Source organism: Nicotiana tabacum, chromosome 3 (assembly GCF_000715075.1).
Source record: "Nicotiana tabacum cultivar K326 chromosome 3, ASM71507v2, whole genome shotgun sequence".
Taxonomy (NCBI): domain Eukaryota; kingdom Viridiplantae; phylum Streptophyta; class Magnoliopsida; order Solanales; family Solanaceae; genus Nicotiana; species Nicotiana tabacum.
This window is the reverse complement of record NC_134082.1, coordinates 195,152,915-195,178,714: the sequence shown is the minus strand read 5'-3', so window position 1 is coordinate 195,178,714 and position 25,800 is coordinate 195,152,915. Positions and strand designations below refer to the sequence as shown.

The following is a 25,800-nucleotide window of genomic DNA, read 5'->3' as shown; positions in this document are numbered from 1 at the left end:
AGTAAAACTTTTATAGTGTAAGTGAATTCTAAACATATGATCATAGGTTAATTATTAATTTTGTCAGATAACTTACTAATATTTATTCCAAAAGTTTACTCGTGTCACTTTAAAATTTCCGCAAATGAATCTTCTCTTTTAGATTTTGGCCTTGATGTAACTTATCTTTGATTGAGATTTCAATCGAATTGCCCTATTATTCCCTAATAATAATAATAATAATAGATTTAATGAAAATATCATATAGTTTCCTCTTTGAAAGGAAACTTGAAACCACAAAAATCCAACAGCAAGGGCCATTACAAACGCGCCTCTGACATCAATACCATTCTCCCTAACAATCTCATTGGCTTTTACTCGTCACTGGAACATTTAATTGGCCCGTGTGTAATACGCGCTCAAATGCTCGTGGAGCAGCATACCTCAACGAAACAAGATTAGATTAAACCAGAATCCTATGAAAGCTTCAATAGCATTTCCTTCGCCATTCCCCTGTTTGCCATTCATCTTTTCATTTCCTTTGGCTAAATAAAAATACGACTACATACATATATATGCATGTCCGTGTATATATGAAATCTATTAGTTGATCAATTTCCAGATAATTCAGAGTTTTCTTCCGGAAAGTTTTGTTTTGGGGAAAATTTAATTTTACTGAAGATTGAAAAGGGATTTAGGGGAAAAAAGAATGGCACAAGCAGTGGAAGAATGGTACAAACAGATGCCAATAATCACGCGTTCCTATCTCACTGCTGCTATAGTCACCACCATCGGTTGTTCTCTTGAGGTATTATGATCCATCTTAAGGAAAAAAACATTGGATTTATCAAGATTGGATCTTTATTGTTTTCTTGTTTGAGGATTCTGTATTTTGGTAGGAATGAATTTGGATTTTTCTTAATTTTCTTTTCATTTCAAGATTTTTACCGATAATGGATTTTTTTTTGGGGGGGGGGGGGGGGGTTGTAATTTGGGATGTCGAAATTAGGGTAGAATGGATACAGAGGATTTATATAGCTGCCACCAATTAATTTGGTATTGTGGCATAGTTGATTGACTTTTGTACTTTTCTTGAGGCTGACTCTAACTAGTTTAGGACTGAGAGCTTAGTTGATTCATGATTAATTGATAATAGTATTTTGGGTGTAAATTGCAGATTATATCTCCCTATAACTTGTACCTGAACCCCAAGTTGGTGGTGAAGCAATACCAGGTCTGGCGCCTCATTACAAATTTTCTCTACTTTCGGAAGATGGGTAATTTCTCCTCTCCCAGCAGCTTTTTTTCCCCCAAAAAGATTATATCCTCCTTTATTTGAACAGCCATGCATCTATTAAGCCTTTAATGCCGCTCATTTGTTCAAGAGCTATCGTGGCTAAATAGTGGGTTTAGCTAGATTTAATCCATAATGGAAACTAGGCTTATCCCTGCCTCCTATCTAGTGCAGTCTGTGAATTTCCTGTCAATCCTTTATACAAGTTTCTCTTTCAATTATGTATTTTATTTGTGAGTGCATCGGAGATTATGAGATGAAGGCAGGATGACTTGCTATGAGGAACACATCAACATGAGAAGATATTTTCTCGCTCTTTTTCTATATTCTGATGTCCTTTTTTGGTTGTGGTGTTTTCAGACTTGGACTTTCTCTTTCACATGTTTTTCCTAGCTCGGTACTGCAAGCTTCTAGAAGAGAACTCCTTCAGGGGAAGGACAGCAGATTTCTTCTACATGCTCCTGTTTGGTGCAACTGTTTTAACTGGAATTGTTCTTGTCGGGGGGATGATACCTTATGTCTCAGAGTCGTTTGCGAGGATCATATTCCTGAGCAATTCACTGACATTTATGATGGTTAGATCCTCTGCAGCAGAACTCCATTTCCTACTCAGTATTTGTGGTCTGTCTTACCTTTTCCTTTTTCATCTTTTTGTTTCTCTCTGTTTGTAGGTTTACGTATGGAGCAAGCAAAATCCGTTTATCCACATGAGCTTTTTGGGTCTCTTTACTTTCACAGCAGCTTACCTGCCATGGGTTAGTGTCTATTACTTCATCCATCATATTTTGCTTTCACAAGTCTTTAGCTTTTAACTGCGGGAGCTGCTTCACCTGTGATTTGTCCTGTAGAATCTTTGTTTTTCTTCTGCTAGGTATGACATTAGCAATTTGCCTTTGCTTTGGTGCAACCCTTAAGTAGGCTGCACTTACTCCAGATATTTCCTCACTAGAGCTAAGCTGCTGTAAAAGTACATGCTGCAACCAGACACATTGCAGAACTCACTTGGTTCTTTTTTTCATCTGACATTTTACATGAAAGAGCTACACTTCAAAGCTCATGCCTAGTGGATTTGGTTTTCCTTGTTTGTATATGCTAGGAAGGATTTGGCTCAATGCATTACAGATGAAAATGAACATATAATCAAGGGAAACCACTTAAGATTTTTTTTGATACAAAGGACTTGTGCATTTTGGCGCACAGGATGTGTGTTGCATGGTCTACTTATGCTGGCATGGTCAAGGATGCTTCTGATGTGAATTACTAGGAGATAATCATTTATTTGGAGATAGTACTCTGTTCAAAATCTGCCATATATCTTTCCAGCCTTACCGTTGGTTCCATGACAACAGATTTGGAATTGAGGATGGCTAATATAACAGTGGACTGGCATAAAACTTGGGAAAACAATTTAAGTTTGATAGCAGGTGTGACAACTAATTAGGACAAATGCTAAAATTGTAAAGATTAATGGTTAACTCTCATGAAAATATGCAGGGCGAAGGAATATGTTACACGAATGTTGTAAGTTGATAGTTTAAAAGACCACCAATTAGATGGTTGCAGTCATGTCTACCTGTTAATATGAGCAATCCTTATATGTTGTGGCTTTTTTACTCGTCTAAGTACCTAATATCTACTTTTGGTTACTTGGAAGAAAGAGTTAAAGTGTTAAACTACCAGGAATCTACCTTTAAAGGTATTGGTATCAACTTGGCAAATCAGTGCATTATAAACTATGTTTTTAAAGAAGACTTCATAGGTTGCAATTGGGGTAAAATATTTTGTAGTTGCTAAATGTGAGCTGTCAAACCCGAAGGGTTACAGCAGATCCATTACCAAAATATTTCCCCCCTCCATTCTTTTTTTATTTTTTGTGATAAGGTAAAGGTTTATTTTTCTCTTCATCCCTATTCAAATGTGCTTGGATTTGGATGTAGGCCCCTTATTCATTTAGTTGTGGGTGTAGCATATGCAATCTTAGGTGGTGTTTTGCAGTCAAGACGGTAAACCTTGCAGTATGTTGATTTTGAAAATCAATGTTGACATGCTCAGCTCATTGGTTGTCATTATTACATGAAGGGGCTATTTCCAGGGCAATTTTCTTAGTCTTTTCATGTTTTTAGTGTATAGGATCTAACTGGCTTGAAACCCTCTCTAGGACATAGTATGGAAATCTTCGTCAGCGTAGTCTTGCACAAGAAAAAAACACAGAGAAATCCAGAAACTTGCTCCTTAGATATAGCTCAGCCAGTAGCGTCTCAAAGCACTCAGAAATTTGAGAGACAAGGATGTTCTTTCTTGAGAGGACTGCTAAAAGGATAGTGACATGCTAATAGAAACACTTAATTGTTGAATTGGATAGAATAAGGAATCCATGATACTAATATTTAAATGACGGTCCCAATCTTTTTATCCTGTTGTAGTTTCACTTCCATGAAGTTTGATAGGTGTACTTGTCGCGGATAACTTAATCACACTTCTTTCCCCTTGTTGCAGGTTCTTCTGGGTTTCTCTGTGCTTGTTGGTGCCAGTGCTTGGGTGGATTTACTGGTACACTTCTTGCGACCTGTGTGCTTCTATTAGGTTTTTACTTGTTTCATCCTTACCTATTAAAAAAAAAAGATTTTACTTGTTTCATTCAACAATATGAAACTCTAAGAGGTTTAAAGTTACATGGTTTTTACTCCTGGTTGAGCCTTCCTGTTGGATATCTTGCCTGAATCTTAGATAGAAATCCTGCCAGCTAGGATTTTTGACTTTCTCATTTAGTGAGAGAGCTTCCACTTCTTATCTGCTTTTCTTAACTTTTAAGAATGTGTGAGCGTCTTCACCAACCAGCAATTTTCATGTTTTCTGCTTAGGATTTAGCCAAAGGTGCTGATACCGTAGTATATTCTTGGCAAAGCAAAGCAATTCTCATTTTTTTTCTTAATTCTTAAATTTTGAGAATATTCTAGGCTGCAAAGCAACTCGGTTGCACTAGGAAGGGCAGAGTCTAGCATTTTAAGGCAGATTACTGTTTAGCTTACCAACTTTTCCTCATGCATTTCTTATATAACGAGATTTGAAATGGATAGTTGAACTCATGGATTTTGTACATTTACTTTTGACTAGTTTCCTTTGTTGTCACAATACAGCATTATGCTAAAGGATGCTTTTCTGTTTGAACTTTCTACCTGCATCTGTACCTGTTGTTTTTATGCCAGCACTCTGTTACCTGTACCTTGGTTTTTTAAAACTCCTTTAGAGGACTTTGAATATTCCTATTTCCTTCCATTTACTGTCTATGACAAGCAATTTTGTGCTATACTGAAAGTGAACATTCTTGTTTCAGGGAATGATTGCAGGCCATGCTTATTATTTCCTGGAAGACGTCTATCCACGAATGACTGGTCGTAGACCCCTGAAAACTCCAGCTTTTATCAAAGCAATGTTTGCTGACGAGCCGGTAGTGGTGGCTCGGCCAGCTAATGTGCGCTTTGCTGCTCCTCCTGTCGATGAAGTTCCACAAATTCGATGAGCTCATTATATAAGTAAACCAGTGGCACTGGCTTCAGTTTCTGTAAATTGACCCTAGATATTTGGTTGGAGGGAATCAAGGTTATAGGTCGATGATGATTGTGCTGATTACCTGTCTTCATTCCTTGTCAAATTGTTGGTGTGTTGTTTACACTTAGCAATTTGGGTTTGAAGATGCTTTTTGTGGGAGAATTGCGGGCTGGTAGGGAAAAATGACTTTTCTAACAGAAATTATTTCATTAGTGTATACATGAATGGAGCGTTCGTTTTCCTCTCTCTTGGTCTTACAAATCCATTGCTTGGTGTCACTTTTCCTGCCGGCCAATTGCAGATTTTTGGTATTAGAGGGGTGCATTATTAAGTTTTAACCAAGAAAACTGGTTGTACCTAAAAAAAATTTTCCAGTTTGGGAGTAGTTTATCCATCGACAAGCGGAAAACCAAAAATTTATCAATTTGCTGTATTAGAAAAAAACCAAAACTGTGTTATTGTTGACGCTGTAAATTAGAAACAACTGACTACCTAGGCCTTTGATCTAGTGGTTGGATTGAACCGTATGATTCGAACTTTGTTAAACGTAAGTTACAAGAATGACTCTGCTGCATATAAAAGCATGATACTTAAGCGAAAACGAGCAGAGGAGCACACCTTTTAGTCATTGAATTTCAACGCACACTGGCTCTCCAGGATTTCGAACTTTGTTAAACGTAAGTTACAAGTATGACTCTGCTGCATATAAAAGCATGATACTTAAGCGAAAACGAGCAGAGGAGCACACCTTTTAGTCATTGAATTTCAACGCACACTGGCTCTCCAGGATTTCTCAGTTAAAGAAAAGATAGAAGGGGGAAAAAAAAAGAGCTCTAGCCTAGTAGGTAAATAGTCACTACAGAGGGCATTGCCATTATTCAAATGGTGAAAGTTACATCCGTACGATCTTACAGTAAGGAAATGCTCAAATGCAGAACATCACAGTTAGAATGAAACAGTACAATAGATGACACTGAGGTAACCCTGTTGCATCATTACATCAGGACTTCGATACTTTTCACAAACTTGTGGAACAATTAATAACCAAAATGTTAACGATTCGTCTGATGCTTCACGCCACGACCACAGAAATAATACAATATAGGTAAAACAGCTTAAGCTTTGTTCAACAACTGGGGAAAGAGTTGACATCATTGGCCTTTCTACAAAATTAATGCACCTGGATCCTTTTCGCAGCTCCACTTTTCCTGCAGAATTCCACTTAGCTTCTGCAGCGGCAACCATGTGAAAGTGTAGGACTGACGATAAAAGTCTGCTGCAGCTAACTGATTGGGTGGTATTGTGCAGATACTCTTTTTGGAGGCAATTTTCGCAGGATGTATAGCACAAGTGCTGAAGGAAGAATTTCTACCAGCTGCCACTGAGAAGAATGTGATCAGAGAGAGAGAGAGAGAGAGAGAGAGCATGGAATAACGGAATAAGACATACCAGGTAGTATATCAGATTGAGAACAGGATGGTCCAAGACATCAAGAGATACGTCAGAATCAAAAGCAGATAACACAACCTGCAGTGAGTCACAAATTAGACATAACAAAGACGCTCATGTGCACAAAAGCAACTGCTGTTTAGAGATTTGAGGCAGGTCTGGCTCTCAAGTTCAAAGCAACATTTACTTTAAACCTGATATACTTTCCCTTTTCTTGATTATGTTCCTATTAAGGTCTTCCTTTTTCGTTTCTTTAATTTTTTCCCGGGGAGTAGTTTGGGTCATTTTCGGCTGAAGCCTGAAGACATATGTCACAGCCTTTTATCTCATAAAAATAGCCTCAATGTTCTCACCTCTTACAAGCAAAAGCACCAATTGTATAAAACCTCGTTTCCCTGTTTGGACCTCCCCATGGGAAGCTAAGAGTACCTCATTTTATTTACCAGTTTGCAAAAACTTTATAATGGAGCTAGGATTATTACACTATGGACAATAAAATGTTGACCAGCATTGAGAGAAGAAGAAACATATGCATAAAGCCTTACCACAAAGCAGCTAATGAGGAAACAGGTGAAACATATGGCAGTCACAGATCCAACCTGCAATCATATGCATACATCATATTATGTAAACCAATTTAGAGTAAGAATTGTTAAAAACTACAAGTCATGCATTATCTATCATGTTATGCATGTGTTAAGCAACATTGAGCTAACTGAAACTTCAGATAACACAAACGTATCCACATCACAATCTTTAACAGTGATGTAGAAGAGGTTGTTAGAACAAACAGATAGATCATGAAAATATTTTCTGGAGATTGGCCACTAATTATCAATTAAGAAAAGGAAATTGACACTCCGTTGGTTCACCAATAATGACAATAAATTTCTCTCTTTGTAAAAATCATAAATTAAAATTGTGTTTCCATTTAGTCGCACCAAACTTAGATATACTTTCACCTGTTGATTATTCATCAGCAGAGAAGAAAAGGAAATCGGCCAAGAGTAGTTTGTTTTCAGTAAATGTTGATTATGAATATGATAATCTAACAAGTATTCTGAGAGTGTGAAGTACTTCCCCGCAAGTTTATTTGGGGCAGTGACTAGGAGCTGAATACAAGGATTCAAGGGTGTGACAGGGGAGTAATTTTTTGTGTGTGCGACTATTCTATCGGGCAACTATATCCTCCCACTGGTACAGGTACGGGGATAAGAAGCAATCACCCAACAGGCCAACATTGCCTCTACTGAGGTACAGTGAGAAGTTATTGAAAGATGTGAAAGGAAATCAGCCCCTTGAAAGAAGCAATATCTCTCACATGGGTAAAGGATGAACTTAAAAATAGGGTATGACTTGGATCCTTACATATCTAAAATCACAAGTTCCAATTCCTGCTAAAGTTGAAAAACAAATGAATAAGTTGAGAAGTAACTTTTTATGGGGATTTAATTGTGAGACAAAGAGGATGCATCTGTTAGATAGTCAACTATGAGTAAACAATAGGGGACTAGGTGTGGAAGCTTTAGACTATTAATAAGTGTGTTATGTCTAATGGTTATGGAGATTTAATATCAACAAATTGGAGACGTGGAAAGGGAGGATCAACGCATAATATTGAATTGATGGACAATGATGCGCTAAAGCAGCAGTCACATCTTCTTATGGAGTTTACAGTAGAGAGACAAATAGGAAATTCTTGGAGAGAGTTTGAAGAGGTGGTAGGGTCAAAGTGGGTAACGACAGAAGAGCACGACTATGGCAAAACAAACCTCTGCAAACCAGCACTCTGAAAGAACTATTCCCAGATTTATATATTGTCTTTAACAAAGAGTGTTCGGGTGTACTATTGCAGAACGCTTCAAAGCAGGATGCTGGAATCTTCAACCTTGAATAAATTATCAACACTCTGTATGGAGTGCTAGTGTGGTAATAGTTAAATTAGCCAGAGTGATAGTAGGGGATCATTAGCCTGACTCCTTCCTTTGTATGTCAATGATTGACAGGAAAATCCTTAGTTAAAGCAAGCTATGTTTGTTGTTAAGGAAGACCTCTGGTCTATTGGCTCAAAGGACATGGAAGATGACTTGGAGGATGAGAGCTAGTTCCAAAGTGGCTGGTTTTGGATATTAGCCCTACATGAAGCATGTGTACAATATAACAGCCTGCAGAGGGGAATATTTCACTTATGCAGCGGACCTTACTACTGCAAAGAAGACTGTAAATTCATCTTGTAAAATTTGATGTATGCTTCTAAACCTGTTTGGGATTTTTCGGATGATCCCCGGGAATCTGACAGTGGCTGTAAACAGTTGGCAGGGCAGAAGATGAAGAAACAGAGAAGTTATGGAGCCTCTATTTATATTTTGGATGGTCTGGATAGAAAGGAACCACAGATGCTTTTAAGCATAAAGCATTATCCTTATCTCTTGTAATACTTAAATGCTTAAAGAACATGAACTTTTGTTGTAGCCCAATGCAGTAACTGATTTTGACCATGTAGTGGAGTTCATCGACTCCTTAGATTCTTAAAGGAGTAAATTCCACAGCTACTTCTCTATACTCTTAGCACCTTGTTGGTGCTGCAGATTGTTAATAAAATCTTACTTTAATTATCAAAAAGAGGACTCCAGAAAAGGGAGTCACCAAAAGTGGTTCCTTAATGTTGTATATTATAATTTGGCCCATCCTGCTCATGTAATTGGGCAATAAAGGCACATAGTTCTTTGTCACTTGACATCTTCCATCTATGTAAACCCAATCAATTTTGAACTGTCCCATGATGATTACCGTAATTACCTTCAACTGACATGCATTGGTAGATTTGATAACTTTCAGATACATGAATTAACAATTTCCCAGTTGAGTTTATGGTAAGTGGTAACACACATGACATGACACAATCTAAATCGGAAAAAGATGGTGTGCATCAGTCTTGAATCCCATACTGTTTAATGGTCCATTACAAAAAGTGTTACCCACTCAGTACTGAATAAAAATGTCACAACAAGGTTCCATCCTATCCTTGTTTTTACCATTTAAGAATTTGATTTGAATATAGACACAAATCTCAGGAATAGTCTTACTCACCACCATCTTGGAACCAAGCCAAGAAACTATATTAAAATTCCTTTATATTTTGAAAGAGTCTGGATTTTTCATAGTTAACATGCAAGAGAAGTTAGATCTTCAACATAGATATGAATCCGTTTAGCCGGACATAGTCACGGCTGGGGAGAGAAACTAAGTATATAAAATACTAAAGAAAGAAAAATAAATAAGTAAATACCAGTTTATCAAACCAACCATAATCATAAATGGTTTTTATAGAAACTTTAGGAATCGTCTGGTACAGTCGACTCTGGTACTACTCTTATTGGCTTTGCCTTAGTGGCTCCGTCTAGCCAGCTGTGACACTATAGCCCGCTGAAATTGTCAAAAGGGCTCTCTCTTTCACAGTTAGAACCGCTAGACACATGGGCTCAATAAGAGTATGTAATCGGTTGAATTGTTGTTCATATTGAAAGGAGTCGAGATTGATAAGGAGTTGCATTGGACCTAGACAGGCCCCTTGCTTGGGTAAAAGGATATATCCTTCCATACAGTCATTAAAGCTATAATAAAATTCTTGTATATTTAGAATCTTTACTGGTCGTGCGGATTACCGCCAACCTTTAAAGGTACTGAACTGTCCATTCGAATGTTATGTGGGCTAAATAAGCAGTCAGTCACTGCAAGCTAACAGTATGATATCGCAGAAAATTCCCAGGACATCCTAGGACAAGGAAATTGATCAATGGAACCAGACATCAAGTCGAAGAATTTCCCCCCTCGGTGCTGTAGGGAGGAGAATGTAGTGAGGAATAAATCTTATGCCTTACATGAAAATATATTCTATGTCAAACCAAAAACACTAAACAAGTTTGTATTTACATAATAAGAAGATAAATATGTAAATACACAAACCTCATGAAGCTTCTTTCTTCTCCCTTTAGATTCAATAGGAAAGCGCCGGAGCATGAGAAATAACCTGATGATTGTAAAAACTTGTAAATACGAATTCCCAATGAACAGTATCTAAGGTAGTTAAGAACAGTGAATTAGAAGATAAATGCACAAAGAAATAGCACTTAAATTCACCTTCCACCATAGAGCAGAAAGCCCAATGCTGCAATAAATGATACAACTGCACGAAATAAACATGCAACGTTCAAGAGATCTAACCTTCAGTAAAATAGGCAAAAGGAGAAAATGAAAAGATGAATATGAAGAAATTCACCTGCTATAAATATCTTCCCAACGAATTCCACAGTGCTATTGTCATTGACCCAGAGGTACACCCAGATACATGCCTGACCAAAACCATTTTTCAGTTGTATTTAGTTTATTGCCTGGGATAAGATCCAGAAAACTCAAGCAGCTAGTTAGCTTTTGAGACAAGTGGTCCGTTGGGAATATTTTACAGAGAAATCAAGAATAACAGACAGCTTTATTCATTTAGAAGTGATCCATTCTTTAGGAAAGGGGAGAAAGCTAGAGTCCTCAGGGGCTGGAATTAGGAGAATTTATCCCTATTTCAAGGCTAAATTTGCAAATGGTTTTGCAAATATTTATTGCAAGATCGAGGAAAGATATATATCCAACTGCTTTAAAGAAAATTAAAGGTATAATCGGGGCCAAAACCATAAATATTTGATAATGAAAGTAGGACCAGTTAGAAGGGAATGGAGGACTGAGAGGAGAATTGTTTCTGAAATGAAACTATTCTCCAAACGTGTTAAACCTAGGTAAACAAGGCATAACATTTTGAGGGACAGAAGAATATCTCAGAATTCAACATATTAAGTAGCATACATATGGTCGCATATTTATGAGACCACCTAAATGCAAGGAGTTATCAACCAGGACACAAATTGACTCGCTTGAAAAGAATTCACATATTACTAACACACAAACAAAACTAGTACTCCATGAACAATTACACTTGATCAACTATATTTCCTTATGAACAACCATGATGTCCAAAAGCATATGAAGAGGGGCCAAGTTGCAAACCTGAATGAAGTACATTGCACCATTTATTGAAATATAAGAAATTCTGAGTTTATCTGTTGGTAAACTCCTAGCCTGCCATTACATAAATGCAGGAGTTAGAATTAATAAATCAACAGTTTGCATGCAGGATGCTACAACTTCACTTGCCTGGTGATATATTTCAGCCCAAAATAGAACCAGGAGAGTAAATGTTGAAAAGAAAAGGAGCCCTGGTAGGTCCAATATTGCCAGAGTCAGCACCTGGTGTAATGCGGAGCAAATCTAACATCAGGAAACAATTAAGCAGCAGCTTAAGAGGCAGATGTTGTATGCTATTTATTTCTTTTTCTCAGGCCATCAGCCTAAAAGTGACAGTACTGCATTAGACCACCACTTCCAAATGAAGGAAAGAGATCATAGAAAGTGCTGTCAGTCGATTAATTTATTACTAACAGAATATTCATCACAATAAAATGACAGTCAAAGCTAAATGTTTGACAAGGCAAAAGTATAGTGCTGTAGATAAAGTAAAAACCTAAGCAGTTGAACAATTGCTATCGCAGTCAACCCAAAAGTTTACAGCAAGTAAAGGATGGGGTAATTATGTGATAAGCTTCAGACTGAAAAATGAAAGAAAGAAAGAATCTAGTGAGCTTTCAATCAAATTAGTTCACATATTAAACAACAAGGTCCGACATTATTGCTGTACTGCTCTAGTGCTACTAGACTATATAAGCAGCCAAAGAGCAGGATGAACTTCCGAATGAATAAATTAAGAGGTGAGGAATCTAAAATGTCAAACTATGCTCAAAGTTAAGAGAATCAGAGATATAAGATAGCCTGCAGCTCGAAGTAGCAACAAAAAAGTCATGCACTTCCACTTGAAAATGGTCCCATCAGGTTAAAACTTTTAGAGGTACAGCTTTAACTTAATTCTGATTTCCGATAGATCCTAGATTAGTTGAAACACTATAAAAAAAAATAAAAAAAATAAATAGTTCGAGAAAAGGGTAAATTGAGGATAAGAACAAGGTAACATTCAAGTTGGCATGCATTGTCGGGTTCTATTGAAAACAAACTGAACATAACCAGGAAAGAGATCGACAATTAAAAAGTTACTTTCAGGAAAAAATAACATACCTTAGGATGGAAGAGAAACACTTGTTTGTGAAATCCAAAGACAATTGCACGAACTGAAACAAAAAAGATTTGCATTCAAAACTAATTTCCAGATAAACAGGGGCAGGACGGTTTGCTCGACCTGAATCCGTACCTCCATTTACAACAAAGTTCATCAGATGGAAAACCTTTTGTGTTGTCCAACCATACTCGGGTACCCTCAATTCGATCCTTATTAATTGAATCTGCACACAATCAACTCACACACTCAACCCGAAGCCCAAAAAACTAAGCTTCACGGGAAAAATATGTATTTTACACATGCAGCATTAGGTATATACTTAATCTGAAACATATTTATCAATCAAAAGTATGGAAAACCATCTTTCCATGAAAGTCATCTGCTTATAGAAAATTACTTAAGCCCAAACGAAACGAGTACTCCGTAATACTCACATCAGACCTTAGATGAAAGATCAAATCTTTGATGATACAGTCATATCAGATAAATGAACAATAGAATCTACATGATAATTGGTGAAGAAATAATTTGGAAATCTCACATAGCTAACCAGACGCGTATCTAGGATTTTTAGAACATGGGTGCATCACTAAAGAAAAGAGAAAAAAGAAAGTATTAAGTGGGAATCAATCCATGTTCCTTTGGGTAAATAACTCAGGATTCAACCAAGTGCACCATTCAACCTTATTGGAGCATGAAGCAAGTAGATAATATTAGATCAATTCTAAGAAATGTTTACATAAAATACCTAGTTTGGCGGAAAGATCATGAGTTCATGTGCACCCTAACTTGGGCAATGAATACGCCCCTCTAGCTAACAGAGACCAAAATTGCCATAAACATCTTAAAGCTATGCAGAATCCAGAGAAAATAAAGGACAGTACACAAACAAAAGTACTGAATTTGACCCTAAATATAGCTATTCAATAGTCTTAAGCTAACAGTCTAACTGAACAATGATTAACCAGTCAGTCCATTGCTAAAAATCTTTAGCCACATACTAAAAGCACCAAATATCCCGTAATTCTCTTAATGGAAGAACCCCTCAAATACACTTCGTAAACACACATCCTTGAATCATATTTTTGTGTAACATCTAAAAGAAAAGGTAAAAGCTACACTTCACTATTTCATTATCTAATTTGATTGTCAAATTCACAAACAAGAAAAGAAGAGAAAAAAACCAATCTTGACATAACCCCACATCAATTTACATACAAAATACAAAATCCAAGAGTCTATTTATACAAATAAAGGGAGAAAAATAAGAAAAAAGTAAAAGCTAAACTCCATTATTTCATTCCTACAGTTTCCCAAGATTTTCCATTTCTAACAGCAGTTACCTAATCCCAACTTGCAGCAAGTTTTAACTGTATAACATCAGAAACAAAAAAAGGAACATAAAAAACCAATCTTGACACAAACCCACATCAAATTAACATACAAAATACAATCCTGACACACCCCAACATCAAATTAACATACAAAAAACAAAATCAAAGTGTCTATTCATATAAACAAAAGAGCAGAAGGAGACAAAATTACAAGGGCAACGGCTGAGACAAGAGCATAGGAAGCACAAAGAGAGTAAAAAATCCCATCTTGCCACTGAACGGACTCATTGATCTGGTCCCACCAGTTGGTCGTCGGACCGGCGATGTCAATCGGCGACGACCCAAGTGGCAACCTCGTCATTTCACCTTTCCCAGGTAACCAACCCCCTACTTCTGTCCTTTAGAATTGTTTGGCCTCAAAGAAGTCAAAACTGATGATGCTATAAACAAACAAGAAAAATACAGAAGAAGAAAAAGAAAAACCAAGGAACGTGCTGAGGTGCTATACACACATGAAAATAGTGGCACAGACCTGTACAATCAATCATAAATGGAGAACCTTTAACCTTCGTTACTTGTGTCGTAATTAGGGGTGTTCAAAAAATCCATAAAACCGAACCAAACCGAAAATCAAATCAAATCGACCAAAAAAATTAATACTTTTTGGTTTGGTTTGATTTTGGTTTTGAAATTTAAAAATCCATCAAATTTGGTTTGGTTCTGGTTTTAATAAAAAAAATCGAACCAAACCGAATATAAGAGTAGTTATTTTAAATTTATTATTTTAAATTTATTATTACACCTATATATATGTATACTTTTATACAAAGTTTCAAAAAATTTATTGTAAATGTTAATCGTTTGCACTTTTAGTACAGGTCTTTACCTTTATATTCTAGTTTGATTGGTAGTTTTCTTTTGTTAAGTGTAAGAATCTATTCATATTAAAAATAATATATTTTTAATTGAGTTCTTAAATTACTCATCACTATTTGATTAAATTATCATCAATTTATCTTGGTAAATAATAGATTTCTCAAAGGACAATTGATTTGATAGTGTTACGTTAAAAATGTGGTCGCCGAAATATGTGTTTGGTAGTGTATGTCTTATATTTAAGAAAAAACCGACAAATAACCGAAAAAACTGAAAAACCGACATAAACCGAATCGAGAAAAAATTAACTTAATTAGTTTGGTTTGGTTCTAATATTTGAAAAACTGACTTTGGTTTGGTTTCTTTTTAGGGAAAAAAACCGATCCAAACAGAACCATGAACACCCCTAGTCGTAATAAGATATTTACTCCTAATCTTTTACTTGCTGGGAATTTTAATTGGTCCAGCTAGTCAATTTTAAATGTGAGCATCAAACCACAAAATTAAATAATTATCAATTCAAATTAGTTAGAGCTATCTTCCACAATTTGTATAAAAGAAAATAATAACGCGAATGTATCTTATTTTTTATTTTCAAATATATACGTCTAAAAGTTATGTCTTGTGTTTTTACTTTCAAATGCTGTCGAATTATTGTTTTTCATTTCATTTATTTCATATAAAACACCATTTTTTGGGTTTGTTGAAAAATATTATACATTTTTTATAATAAAAAATCTTTAATTTTGTCATCCTTATATTGTTGTTAATGATTCTTTTATAAAAATTACATGTCATGTTAAAGATCACACGATTTTCAGAATACTTTATTATACGTATATCATCCGTATCCCTCTTTTATCCAAACATAGAGCGAGACTTATAGAAATTTGAAATGAAAAATCCTATATAGGAGTATTATTTATATTTACACTAGAACGCCGAGTGTTGGTGGAGGATTGAAGGAAGATATCAGTAGGTCCAAGGGTATTCCTCATTCTGTTAGAGGTAACAATATCCTTTTCAAAATTACTTAAAAGGTGTTTTCGTGATTGGTTAGTCATAAAAGAATGAATGGATTGATCTTCTTGAATAAGAATTTGGAAAGAAGGGGGACGTAGATTAGTAAAATTTTAAACATTTGCTAAACTAAGTAACTAACTTTAATCTAAAATCAATTTATGATTTAAAAATAGGGATTCAAAACTAACTCCCTATTTCTAAATATATGATAGATTTTATTCGTGCAGCACATAAATACATGAATAAATAAAAATGATGGTTACAATATTTTATGGTTGTAAGACAGAAAGCCAAACACAAATTCCAAGTCCACAAAGACCAGCCGTATGCCTAATACCCAATTTTCATCGCCAAGCTTGTGAATTGTTATTTTATTGTGTACTATGAATTAAGTCAGAATACAACTAATTTTGGAATTATAGGAGATATGTATCTTAATCCAAAGCAAGTAATAAAAAGTTTCGATCACTTCATTAGCAATCACTTTCTTCGGTATGGTTCTGTGCTATCATGCTACGGATTGGGAAGGAGAATCAAACTGACTAAATTGTTGTCGTCCTTGCTCTTTGATTTATTAAAATAAAGCTCCTATTTTGTAGACCATAATTACATTTGCTTATAGCTAATCAAGTCATTCTCATACATATTACTATGGGGTAGAATACTCGTGCTTCACTTTTTATCATACAGGAAGAAAGATTAACCAATAACTGAAAAATCACAATGAAAGAAATTCATTACAGATTAAAGTGTCTTGTGACTTATGGTCTTACTTAGCACTGACCATGTCTTTGCACATGCTAACATACTTTGAAAGAAATTTATCAACAATAGAAATTGGCACTTAAGAATTAACTAACGTACTTTGAAAGTAAATTCTCCCCAAGTTAATATAGTCAATATACAATTGGGCCACTTTGGGCCACGGAATCAATCAAATTTGGACTACTTTGGTGGGGTGCGCCAGGCCCGTGCAATAGTGCAACGCATGGGCGACGCGCAAGAGCCCAAGTAGCAAGCTACTTCAATGGACTCTTCCCCTTAAAAAATTGAGTTAATATCGTGTGGGCCGATGACCCACATATCAGATATTAAACTGATAAGAACAGATACTACACTTGATCTTAGCCAAAAGGCCGAGAAAGGTATGCTTTGAATAGCTGCCCGTTTGGCCTTTTATAATGCTGTAGCTTCCCTGTTTCTTGGTTTGTTTAGCGGTATGGGACTGCTGAACAAACGCTCTGCTAATTGCTAGAAAATGTACTTCGCCAGAAATTAGCAGTAATTTATTATAAAAGAATAATAGTACTAGACATCTCTATAACAATATCCTTATATAACAACACTTTACTATAAAAGTCAAATTTTTTCGGAACCAAATTTTATGCTCTGTTATAATATATGTTTTCTATAACAACAATTCGCTATAACATTCAAAAATATTATGAACAAACGACGCAATTATAGAGATGTTTGACTGTATTACTCTTTTATACATGCATTTCAAATTGTATTTCCTCTAAGTTTGTATTAATATGGCGTTTATCTGTTTTTGATAGTTGAAATTGGTAATAATACTTTGGATGAATTAATATCCTTTCTATAGGCTAATATATTACCACCTACAGCGAAAATAAAAGGAACAAAAAACTTTCAGAATCTTTATGAAAGATAGAATTATCAATTGTCTAAAAATGTTAATTCATAATTACAATTTAAAGTCAATTATCATATTTTACTGATAGCTAAAAGAATTTTACTGAGAAAACATAATGATTTGTTTCTTGTCAAGCTCCTGTAGAATTTTAACTGTTGAAATCAGCTAAAGCTAAGTATGTCCGGTATATTCTAAATAGTCTTACTTAAGTGGGTGTTTTAGCTTTTGATGCTCAAGAATCAAGCCTAATGTTTTGAAGATCCAAATTATATCTTTCAAGAATTTTGTCATAATCTGAATAATGTATATGAAGATGATATAAAATTTCTTTTTTCGACAGAGAAAAGTCTTATGCAACATAGCCATGTTGAGCTCTACAATATGATCATATCAAAAGATGAAGATGATAGCACATCAGATGATCAAAACTAAAGAGTCGCGCCCGCTAGAGATTGTAATTAGCAAGGGAAACAAAGATTTTGTCTCATCTCAAATAGAAGTGAATCCAGAATTTAAAATCAGTTGATTCAGAATGGACGTGATTTTAAATATACTTGCTTCGAGTCGAAGTTGAATTGAAAGCTATAGATTAAGTTGAATTGAAAGCTATAGATTAAGTTGAATTCGCTCTAAATCCACCTATGATCTTAAGGGCTAAAACAGACTGTGGACTCCTGTAATTTTTGAGTAATAAAAATGAACAGACGTGTGGCCTCCGAGTTTATGTTGTTTCCAATTGCTTCTTTTAGTATATGTGCATAAACATCATAAAGGATAAATCAATAACATGAATATGATGGTGTCTATCTCATTCAAATGGTTTGGTAGCCAACCTTGTTGAATTGGTATTGGTTTGGTAGCCAACCTTGTTAAATTTGTATGGTTTGGTAGCCAATTTTATTGACTTGGTTTGGTTTGGTAGCCAACCTTGTTCAAAATTGTGAAAAGTAAGTGCAAATTATCAAATATTGTAGGCTTTAGAGAATGAGTTTTTTAGCTATAAAAGGAGAGCTTCAACCCTCATTTCATCACACCAACAAAGAGAGAAAAGAAAGAGAGCAATGTATCCATAAACTATAAGAAAATAGTTTGTGAAGAAAAATAGAGTGTGAGAGATATTGTAGTGAGGGAGAAAAAGCAAAAGAGTGTTTATTTCTTTTGAGAGTGTAGTGGTATTAGGAGTATTTTTACTCGTTACTACACAATGTAAAATTCCTCGCTATAGTGATATCAGTTGCTCTTCTTGGCCGTGGTTTTTCCCTTATTCAGAAGGGTTTCCACGTAAAATCATGGTGTCATTATTGCTGTATTTCTATTCTTGCTGATTTAACCATAACTTAGTGTTCTGCGTTTATCACTAATACCGTGAATATTATTTTACGGGGTTTATTCCCAGCAAGTGGTATCAGAGCCAACGTTCTGTCTGAGTATGCTCTGTGGTTGCAGCACAATATGAACTTCCACATCAGAAAAGAATTATTTTGGTCTTCTAATAAATAGTATTTATATTTGTGATAAACTATGAAAGCCAGCACTAGTAGAATGATTACTTTGAATGGCACAAATTATGCCATCTGGAAGGGCAAAATGAAAGATTTGCTCTATGTCAAGAATTTTCATCAACCTGCCTTCACCACTATAAAGCCTGATAATAAATCAGATGAAGAGTGGAGTTTGTTACACAGGAAAGTCTGCGGCTTTATTAGACAGTGGATTGATGATAATGTTTTGAATCATATTTCTGGGGAGACACATGCTCGGACCCTATGGGAGCACCTTGAAAGTTTGTATGCTCGGAAAACTGGAAACAACAAGATGTTTCTGATAAAGCAGATGTTGGGTTTAAATTACCACGATGGTTCCGTGATGACAAATCATCTGAATAATTTTCAGGGGATCATGAACCAGTTATCTGCTATGGGCATTAAATTTGATGAAGAAATTCAAGGCTTGTTTCTACTTGGTTCCCTACCAAATTCTTGGGAAATTCTTAGAACTTCATTATCAAATTCTGCTCTGGATGGTGTGATCTCTATGGATCTTGCCAAGAGCACCCTTTTAAATGAAGAGATGAGAAGAAAATCTCAGTGTTCCTCCTCATCAGATGTCTTGGTGATTGACTTTAAGGGAGAAGCAAGAATCAGGGTTCTCAAAATAGAGAACATAATAGAAGCAAATCCAGAAGCAGACTTAAAGATATTGAGTGCTACCATTGCGGGAAGAGAGGGCCCACAAAGAAGTTCTGCCGGATTTTGAAAAGGGAGAATAGAGACAAGGAAGAACAGAAAGAAGATGGCAATCGTGTGGCCACAGTTACTTGTTACTGTCTTTGATGCGGATCTGATAAATATTGCTTGTGATGAGTCAAGCTGGGTTGTGGACAGTGGTGCCGCATCTCATGTGACATCAAGGAAGGAATTTTTCTCATCTTATACTCAGGGTGACTATGGAACTTTGAGTATGGATAATGAGACTGTATCTAGGGTGGCTGGTGTTGGAACGATTTGTTTGGAAACTAGTATTGGAACTAAACTAGTTTTAAACAATGTAAAGCATGCACTTGATGTTCGTTTGCATTTGATCTCTGTTGGTGTTTTGAATGATGAGGGATATGTCAGTACCAACGGTGCTGGAAAGTGGAAACTCACTAAGGGTTCCTTGATTGTGGCTCGTGGGAAAAAGCGTCATGGTCTATACTGAACTACGACCTCTACCTGTGTTGATATGGTGAATGTCGTTGAGAGCAATAGCTCTTTAACGTTATGGCATAAGAGGCTTAGCCACATTAGCGAGAAAGGACTAAATGTTCTAGCCAAGAAGAAATTGTTGTCAAATTTTGAAAGTGCAAAATTAGAAAAATATGAGCACTGCTTGGCTGGAAAACAAAAAAGAGTTTCTTTCCAGTCTCATCCTCCTTCAAGAAAGACAGAGTTGCTTGAGTTAGTGCATTCAGATTTATGTGGTCCAATGAAGACAAGGATTTTGGGTGGTGCACTTTATTTTGCTACCTTTATTGATGATTGTTCAAGGAAACTTTAGGTCTACATCTTGAAGACTAAAGACTAAGTATTGAGTGTCTTTAAGCAGTTTCATGCTTCAGTTGAAAGAGAAACTGGAAAGAAGCTGAAGTGTATTCGTACTGATAACGGTGGTGAATATTGTGGACCGTTTGACGAATACTGCAAACAACAGGGTATCAGATACCAGAAGACTCCTCCTAAGTCTCCTCAACGTAATGGTTTAGCAGAAATGATGACTAAGACCTTGATGGAAAGAGTCAAATATTTGCTTTCTGAAGCAAAGTTGCCGAATTCCTTTTGGGGTGAGGCTTTGTTGACCGCCGCACATGTTATTAATCTATCCCTTGCGGTTGCTTTGTAAAGTGATGTTCTAAACAGAGTTTGGTATGGCAAGGATATTTCCTATGACCACTTGAAAGTGTTTGTTTGCAAAGCTTTTGTACATGTGCCTAAAGATGAGAGGTCAAAATTAAATGCGAAGACAAGGCAATGCATCTTCATTGGTTATGACCTTGATAAGTTTGGTTACATGCTATATGATCCAATTGAGAAGAAGGTCGTGAGAAGCCGTGATGTTATCTTCGTGGAGGATCAAACCATTGAAGATATTAACAAAGCGGAGAAGCTAAAATCTCCAAGTTCTGAAGGTTTAGTTAATCTTGATCAAATTCCTCATACAAATGCGGATGACGCTAATGGGCTCAATGATGATGGTGATGCCCAGAACCATATTCCAGATCAACATATTGATGGTGATGGTGATAACAATGCTAATGTTGATGAGGTAAATGCTCCTACTCACAAAGTTGTGGACGGGTTAGATATTCCACTCAGGAGGTCTTCCAGACCTCGTACTTCTTCCTCCCGTTATTCACCCAATGAGTATGTATTACTCACTGATGGGGGAGAACCTGAATGTTATGCGGGGGCATAGAAGATGAGCACAAGGATCAATGGATTGAAGTCATGCAAGATAAGATGAAATCTCTGCATGAGAACCATACTTATGAGTTGGTGAAATTGCCTAAGAGCATGAGAGCTTGAAAAACAAGTGGGTGTTCAAAGTTAAAGCTGAAGAACATAGTTTGAAGCCTAGATACAAAGCTAGATTAGTTGTCAAGGGATTTTGTCAAAGGAAAGGTATTGACTTTGACGAAATATTTTCTCCTGTCGTGAAAATGTCCTCCATTCGGACAGTTCTTGGTTTGACTGCCAGTCTTGATTTGGAGATTGAGCAGATGGATGTGAAGACTGTTTTTTCTTCACGGTGACTTAGAAGAGGAGATTTATATGGAACAGCTTGAAGGCTTCAAGGCAAAAGGTAAAGAAAATCTTGTATGCAAACTTAAGAAGAGTCTATATGGATTGAAGCAAGCTCCCAGACAATGGTACAAGAAGTTTGAGTCTGTTATGGGGGAGCAAGGCTACAAAAAGACTTCTTCAGACCACTGTGTGTTTGTACAGAGATTTTCTGATGATGATTTTATCATCCTCTTGCTATATGTGGATGATATGTTGATTGTGGGCAGGAATGCTTCCAAGATTAACGAGTTGAAGAAACGGTTGAATCTTTTGCAATGAAAGACTTGGGTCATGCTAAGCAGATTTTGGGCATGAGAATTACTCGTTCGAGAAATGAAAGAAAGATTTACTTATCACAAGAGAAGTACATAGAACGTATACTGGAGCGCTTCAATATGAAAAGTGCTAAGTTGGTTCGCAAACCCCTTCCTGGTCATCTTAAGTTGAGCAAGAAGATATGTCCTACAGCAACGGAGGAAAAAGAGAGAATGGTCAAGATTCCTAATTCCTCTGCTGTCGGAAGTTTGATGTATGCAATGGTATGCACTCGACTAGATATTGCTCATGCAGTCGGTGTTATTAGCAGATTTCTTGAAAATCCAGGAAAAGAGCATTGGGAAGCTGTAAAGTGGATACTCAGGTATCTAAGAGGAAGCTCACATGAATACTTATGTTTTGGAGGATCAAATCCAATTTTGAAGGGCTATACAGATTCTGATATGGCAAGTGACCTTGAAAAAAAAAATCCACTACTGGATATTTATTTACTTTTTCAGGGGGAGCTATATCATGGCAGTCGAAGTTGCAGAAGTGTGTCGCACTATCTACAATTGAAGCGGAGTATATTGCGGCTACTGAAACTGGCAAAGAGATGATATGGCTCAAGAGATTTCTTTAAGAACTTGGATTGCGACAGATGGAGTATGTTGTCTATTGTGACAGTCAGAGTGCAATAGACTTGAGCAAAAACTCCATGTACCATGCGAGAAAAAGACACATCAACGTTAGATATCATTGGATTCGTGAGCAAGTGGAGAACGAATCAGTTCAAGTCAAAAAGATTCACACGAGTGAAAATTCTGCAGATATGTTGACCAAGGTGGTACCAAGAGACAAGTTCGAGCTATGCAAATAATTTGTCGGCATGCACTCAAACTAGAAGACAGTGCTACCTCCTCTAAATGAATGAGACTGGAGGGGGAGATTGATGGTGTCCATCTCATTCAAATGGTTTGGTAGCCAACCTTGTTGAATTGGTATTGGTTTGGTAGCCAACCTTGTTAAATTTATATGGTTTGGTAGCCAATTTTATTGACTTGGTTTGGTTTGGTAGCCAACCTTGTTGAAATTGTGAAAAGTGTGTGCAAATTATCAAATATTGTAGGCTTTAGAGAATGAGTTTTTTTGGCTATAAAAGGAGAGCTTCAACTCTCATTTCATCACATCAACAAAGAGAGAAAAGAAAGAGAGCAATGTATTCCATAAACTATAAGAAAATAGTTTGTGAAGAAAAATAGAGTGTGAGAGATATTGTAGTGAGGGAGAAAAAGCAAAAGAGTGTTTATTTCTTTTGAGAGTGTAGTGGTCTTAGGAGTATTTTTACTCGTTACTACACAGTGTAAAATTCCTCGCTATAGTGATATCAGTTGCTCTTCTTGGCCGTGGTTTTTCCCTTATTCAGAAGAGTTTCCACGTAAAATCTTGGTGTCATTATTGCTGCATTTCTATTCTTGCTGATTTAACTCTAACTTAGTGTTCTGCGTTTATCACTAATACCGTGAATATTATTTTACGGGGTTTATTCCCAACAGAATAATTACCATGAAATGGAAGATGCAGATCTATATGACAACAAGAAAATTCGTTCTGCTGCAGCTAAAAAATGAGAATGTTCACCTCATATACAATCATCAAATATGACTTCTCAACTATATATCTTCAAGTTCCTCTTCTTGAATCTTGATCCAGGATATTTGCAAATTTCTTCCAGTCTCTTTTGGTCTGCACAAAACATGTTTTATGTTGCATTTCTTGCTCATTTTCGACAAGAAACAAAAATGTTAACAGATATTAACACAATCTTTCTTTAGGCCTAGCAATCAATTAGAACACGAGATTTTTGGCTAAAGAACAAGGCAGAATTGAGGCTCTACAAAATCCAATGAGAAAAGTAACAAAAGTTCAAAGCTTCTATGAGAGTGTTACTTCTTCCTCAAATCTCTTAGAATCAACCTTAAGATTTCTATAACTGAACCCTGGGATTTCATTCATCCTACAGTTCTCAGAAACTTCAACCATAGAACACATTGCAGGTAATCCACCACCATTGCCTCTTCTCTTCTTCTTTCTCCATTTCATCGTCAAGAACCCGAAACTAGGCCAAGAACTGCTACCACCCGAATTTATTTCCACTGTACTCTTCTGGGATTTGTTATTAGAATTTCCTCTACAATCCGGCTCGAGTCTTCTAAAATACTCAATCTCCTTCTTCAAAAGTGATCCTACAGTTCCCCTTGTGCCTACCTCAACCGGCACACTTGCACTCATTTTATCAGAGAACCGACTAGTGATGCTGCTAGTAGCTCTGTATAACATTTTTTTGAGAGTCTTGTTTGTGAAGAATAAATTGGCAGTAGTTTTTAAGTCATATTATGGTGGTAGGGATGATATTTGCTTGCATTAAGGAGCAACTATTCTATAGTGCTAATGATAGTGTTTATAGACAATGCTTTTTTGTTGAAAGTGGACAGCGTGAGGCTCTGCATAATTGTAGCAGTGGATGGATGGAGATGTAATCATCAACCAAACTTGTAATCAACGCATACACCTAAATATAATTACTATTGTTTTACCTTTCCGTCTCTGACTTATTTGGCTGATCCAAGTTAGTCATCATGATCAACCCCATTCAGGACCTAAGTCAAGAAAGAAAACTTGGGGTATATAATACTTACACCCTTGACCCTTTCCTCTCTTTTTTTTTTTCAATTTTTTCAATTTTTTTGCTTATTAATCTAATGCTAAAAGATTGAACTTAATCATCTCTGTCAGCAGATCATGCTTGTGTGGTCCTCAGCAATCAATGTCCAGGCTTTTTTAATCCCTTGCTTTGTAAATAATCATAGGATAATCCGAATTAATATTTGGTGTTAACTTCTTACCGGGTATAACTATAGTCCGAAAAGATTATAGTGGCTACGCCGCCCCAATAAATTTAAAATAACCTTTTCGCTATCCTTGGCTATTTAATTGAAACCTTAAACAAATAACAGCAGGCACCAAATCTCTTCTTCTTACAAGGTCCTAAAGCGACGTTTACCTAAGATTGCAATCCTTTTCTAAGCTAAAGAGACCATTACCAAATAAGTATTCTTATAAATGTACAATGCTGCACTGCTTCTTATTACCAAATAAGTATGTCTCAATTTTTTTAATTTTTTCGGAAATAGTGTCCGAACCAGTTTGCAAACTATTTTATCACTAGTACCTGCTACCTCCCATCAGATAACAGGTAACTGAGAGAAATCATCTACCGAGGTTTGGTCAGACGAAAAGAGACCAGCTAGTGTGATTTGAACCCTAATCCTCCATAATTTTCATCCACTTTATTGACGGTTAGACCTCACCCTTTATATTGATATTTCGTATGTCACAAGAGCGCATGAGTTGATCCCAACTAGTTTTTGTGTAACAAGCACCAACATCTCATCCTTTATAAAGTGCACGGAGCACTTGAGCACACCAGATTCTGATAGCATGTTACAAATTGCGTCACCATCCAGCACTAACCAAGTAGAAGAACAAAGAAATGAGCCTGCTTTTTGAAAAAGAAAGTAAAGAGACAGCACATCAGAATTGGAGGATAGTGCCCATAAGAGATACTACTAGTAAAGGTAGTAACTTGGTAAGGAAACAAAGATCTTGTTTCTATCTCAAGGGCTAAACAGAACTGAATGCAACTAGAGCTGTGTCTAAGATGAAGCTCCTTGCGGTTTTAACTAATACTATTTATATAGTCAAAGCAGCAAAAGAAACAGCTTTAATGTTATGCAGACTGTGGGCTTCTGTGGTTCTGGAATAATGTTATGAACAGACATGGTAGCCTCAGAGTTTCTGTTGTTTCCCATCTTTTAGCAGATGTG

The 25,800-nt window shown here is 36.3% G+C and overlaps 3 protein-coding genes and 1 non-coding gene across 5 annotated transcripts; 1 reads left to right on the top strand and 3 right to left on the bottom strand.

The window, feature by feature from the left end:
- The first annotated feature begins 483 nt into the window (after window positions 1-483).
- LOC107776763 (derlin-2.2-like) lies at window positions 484-5,067 on the top strand. Its single transcript, XM_016596681.2, has 6 exons — window positions 484-787; window positions 1,157-1,256; window positions 1,634-1,848; window positions 1,945-2,028; window positions 3,770-3,823; window positions 4,608-5,067. Exons 1-6 carry the CDS (start codon window positions 689-691, stop codon window positions 4,791-4,793), a joined length of 738 nt encoding a protein of 245 aa, XP_016452167.1. The 5' UTR covers window positions 484-688; the 3' UTR covers window positions 4,794-5,067.
- Window positions 5,068-5,663: 596 nt separating this feature from the next.
- Window positions 5,664-14,328, bottom strand: LOC107776768 (tobamovirus multiplication protein 1-like). 2 transcript variants are annotated; one of them, XM_075250360.1, is made up of 11 exons: window positions 13,992-14,328; window positions 12,579-12,669; window positions 12,446-12,498; window positions 11,474-11,566; window positions 11,327-11,398; window positions 10,551-10,623; window positions 10,412-10,457; window positions 10,238-10,301; window positions 6,817-6,870; window positions 6,272-6,349; window positions 5,664-6,203 (listed from the first exon to the last, which is right to left on the bottom strand). In XM_075250360.1, the coding sequence occupies exons 1-11, from the start codon at window positions 14,139-14,141 to the stop codon at window positions 6,105-6,107; spliced, it is 873 nt and encodes a 290-aa protein (XP_075106461.1). In that variant the 5' UTR covers window positions 14,142-14,328; the 3' UTR covers window positions 5,664-6,104. The 2 variants fall into 2 exon arrangements, with proteins under 2 accessions (XP_075106461.1, XP_075106462.1); XM_075250361.1 differs by having other exon boundaries at window positions 5,664-6,197.
- A 2,304-nt stretch (window positions 14,329-16,632) lies between these two features.
- LOC142179688 (U2 spliceosomal RNA) lies at window positions 16,633-16,828 on the bottom strand. Its single transcript, XR_012708232.1, has one exon. It is a non-coding gene; the product is annotated as a U2 spliceosomal RNA (small nuclear RNA).
- A 7,020-nt stretch (window positions 16,829-23,848) lies between these two features.
- Window positions 23,849-24,253, bottom strand: LOC107785523 (uncharacterized). The gene has a single exon (XM_016606850.1). It carries the CDS (start codon window positions 24,251-24,253, stop codon window positions 23,849-23,851), a length of 405 nt encoding a protein of 134 aa, XP_016462336.1.
- Between the last annotated feature and the right edge of the window lie 1,547 nt (window positions 24,254-25,800).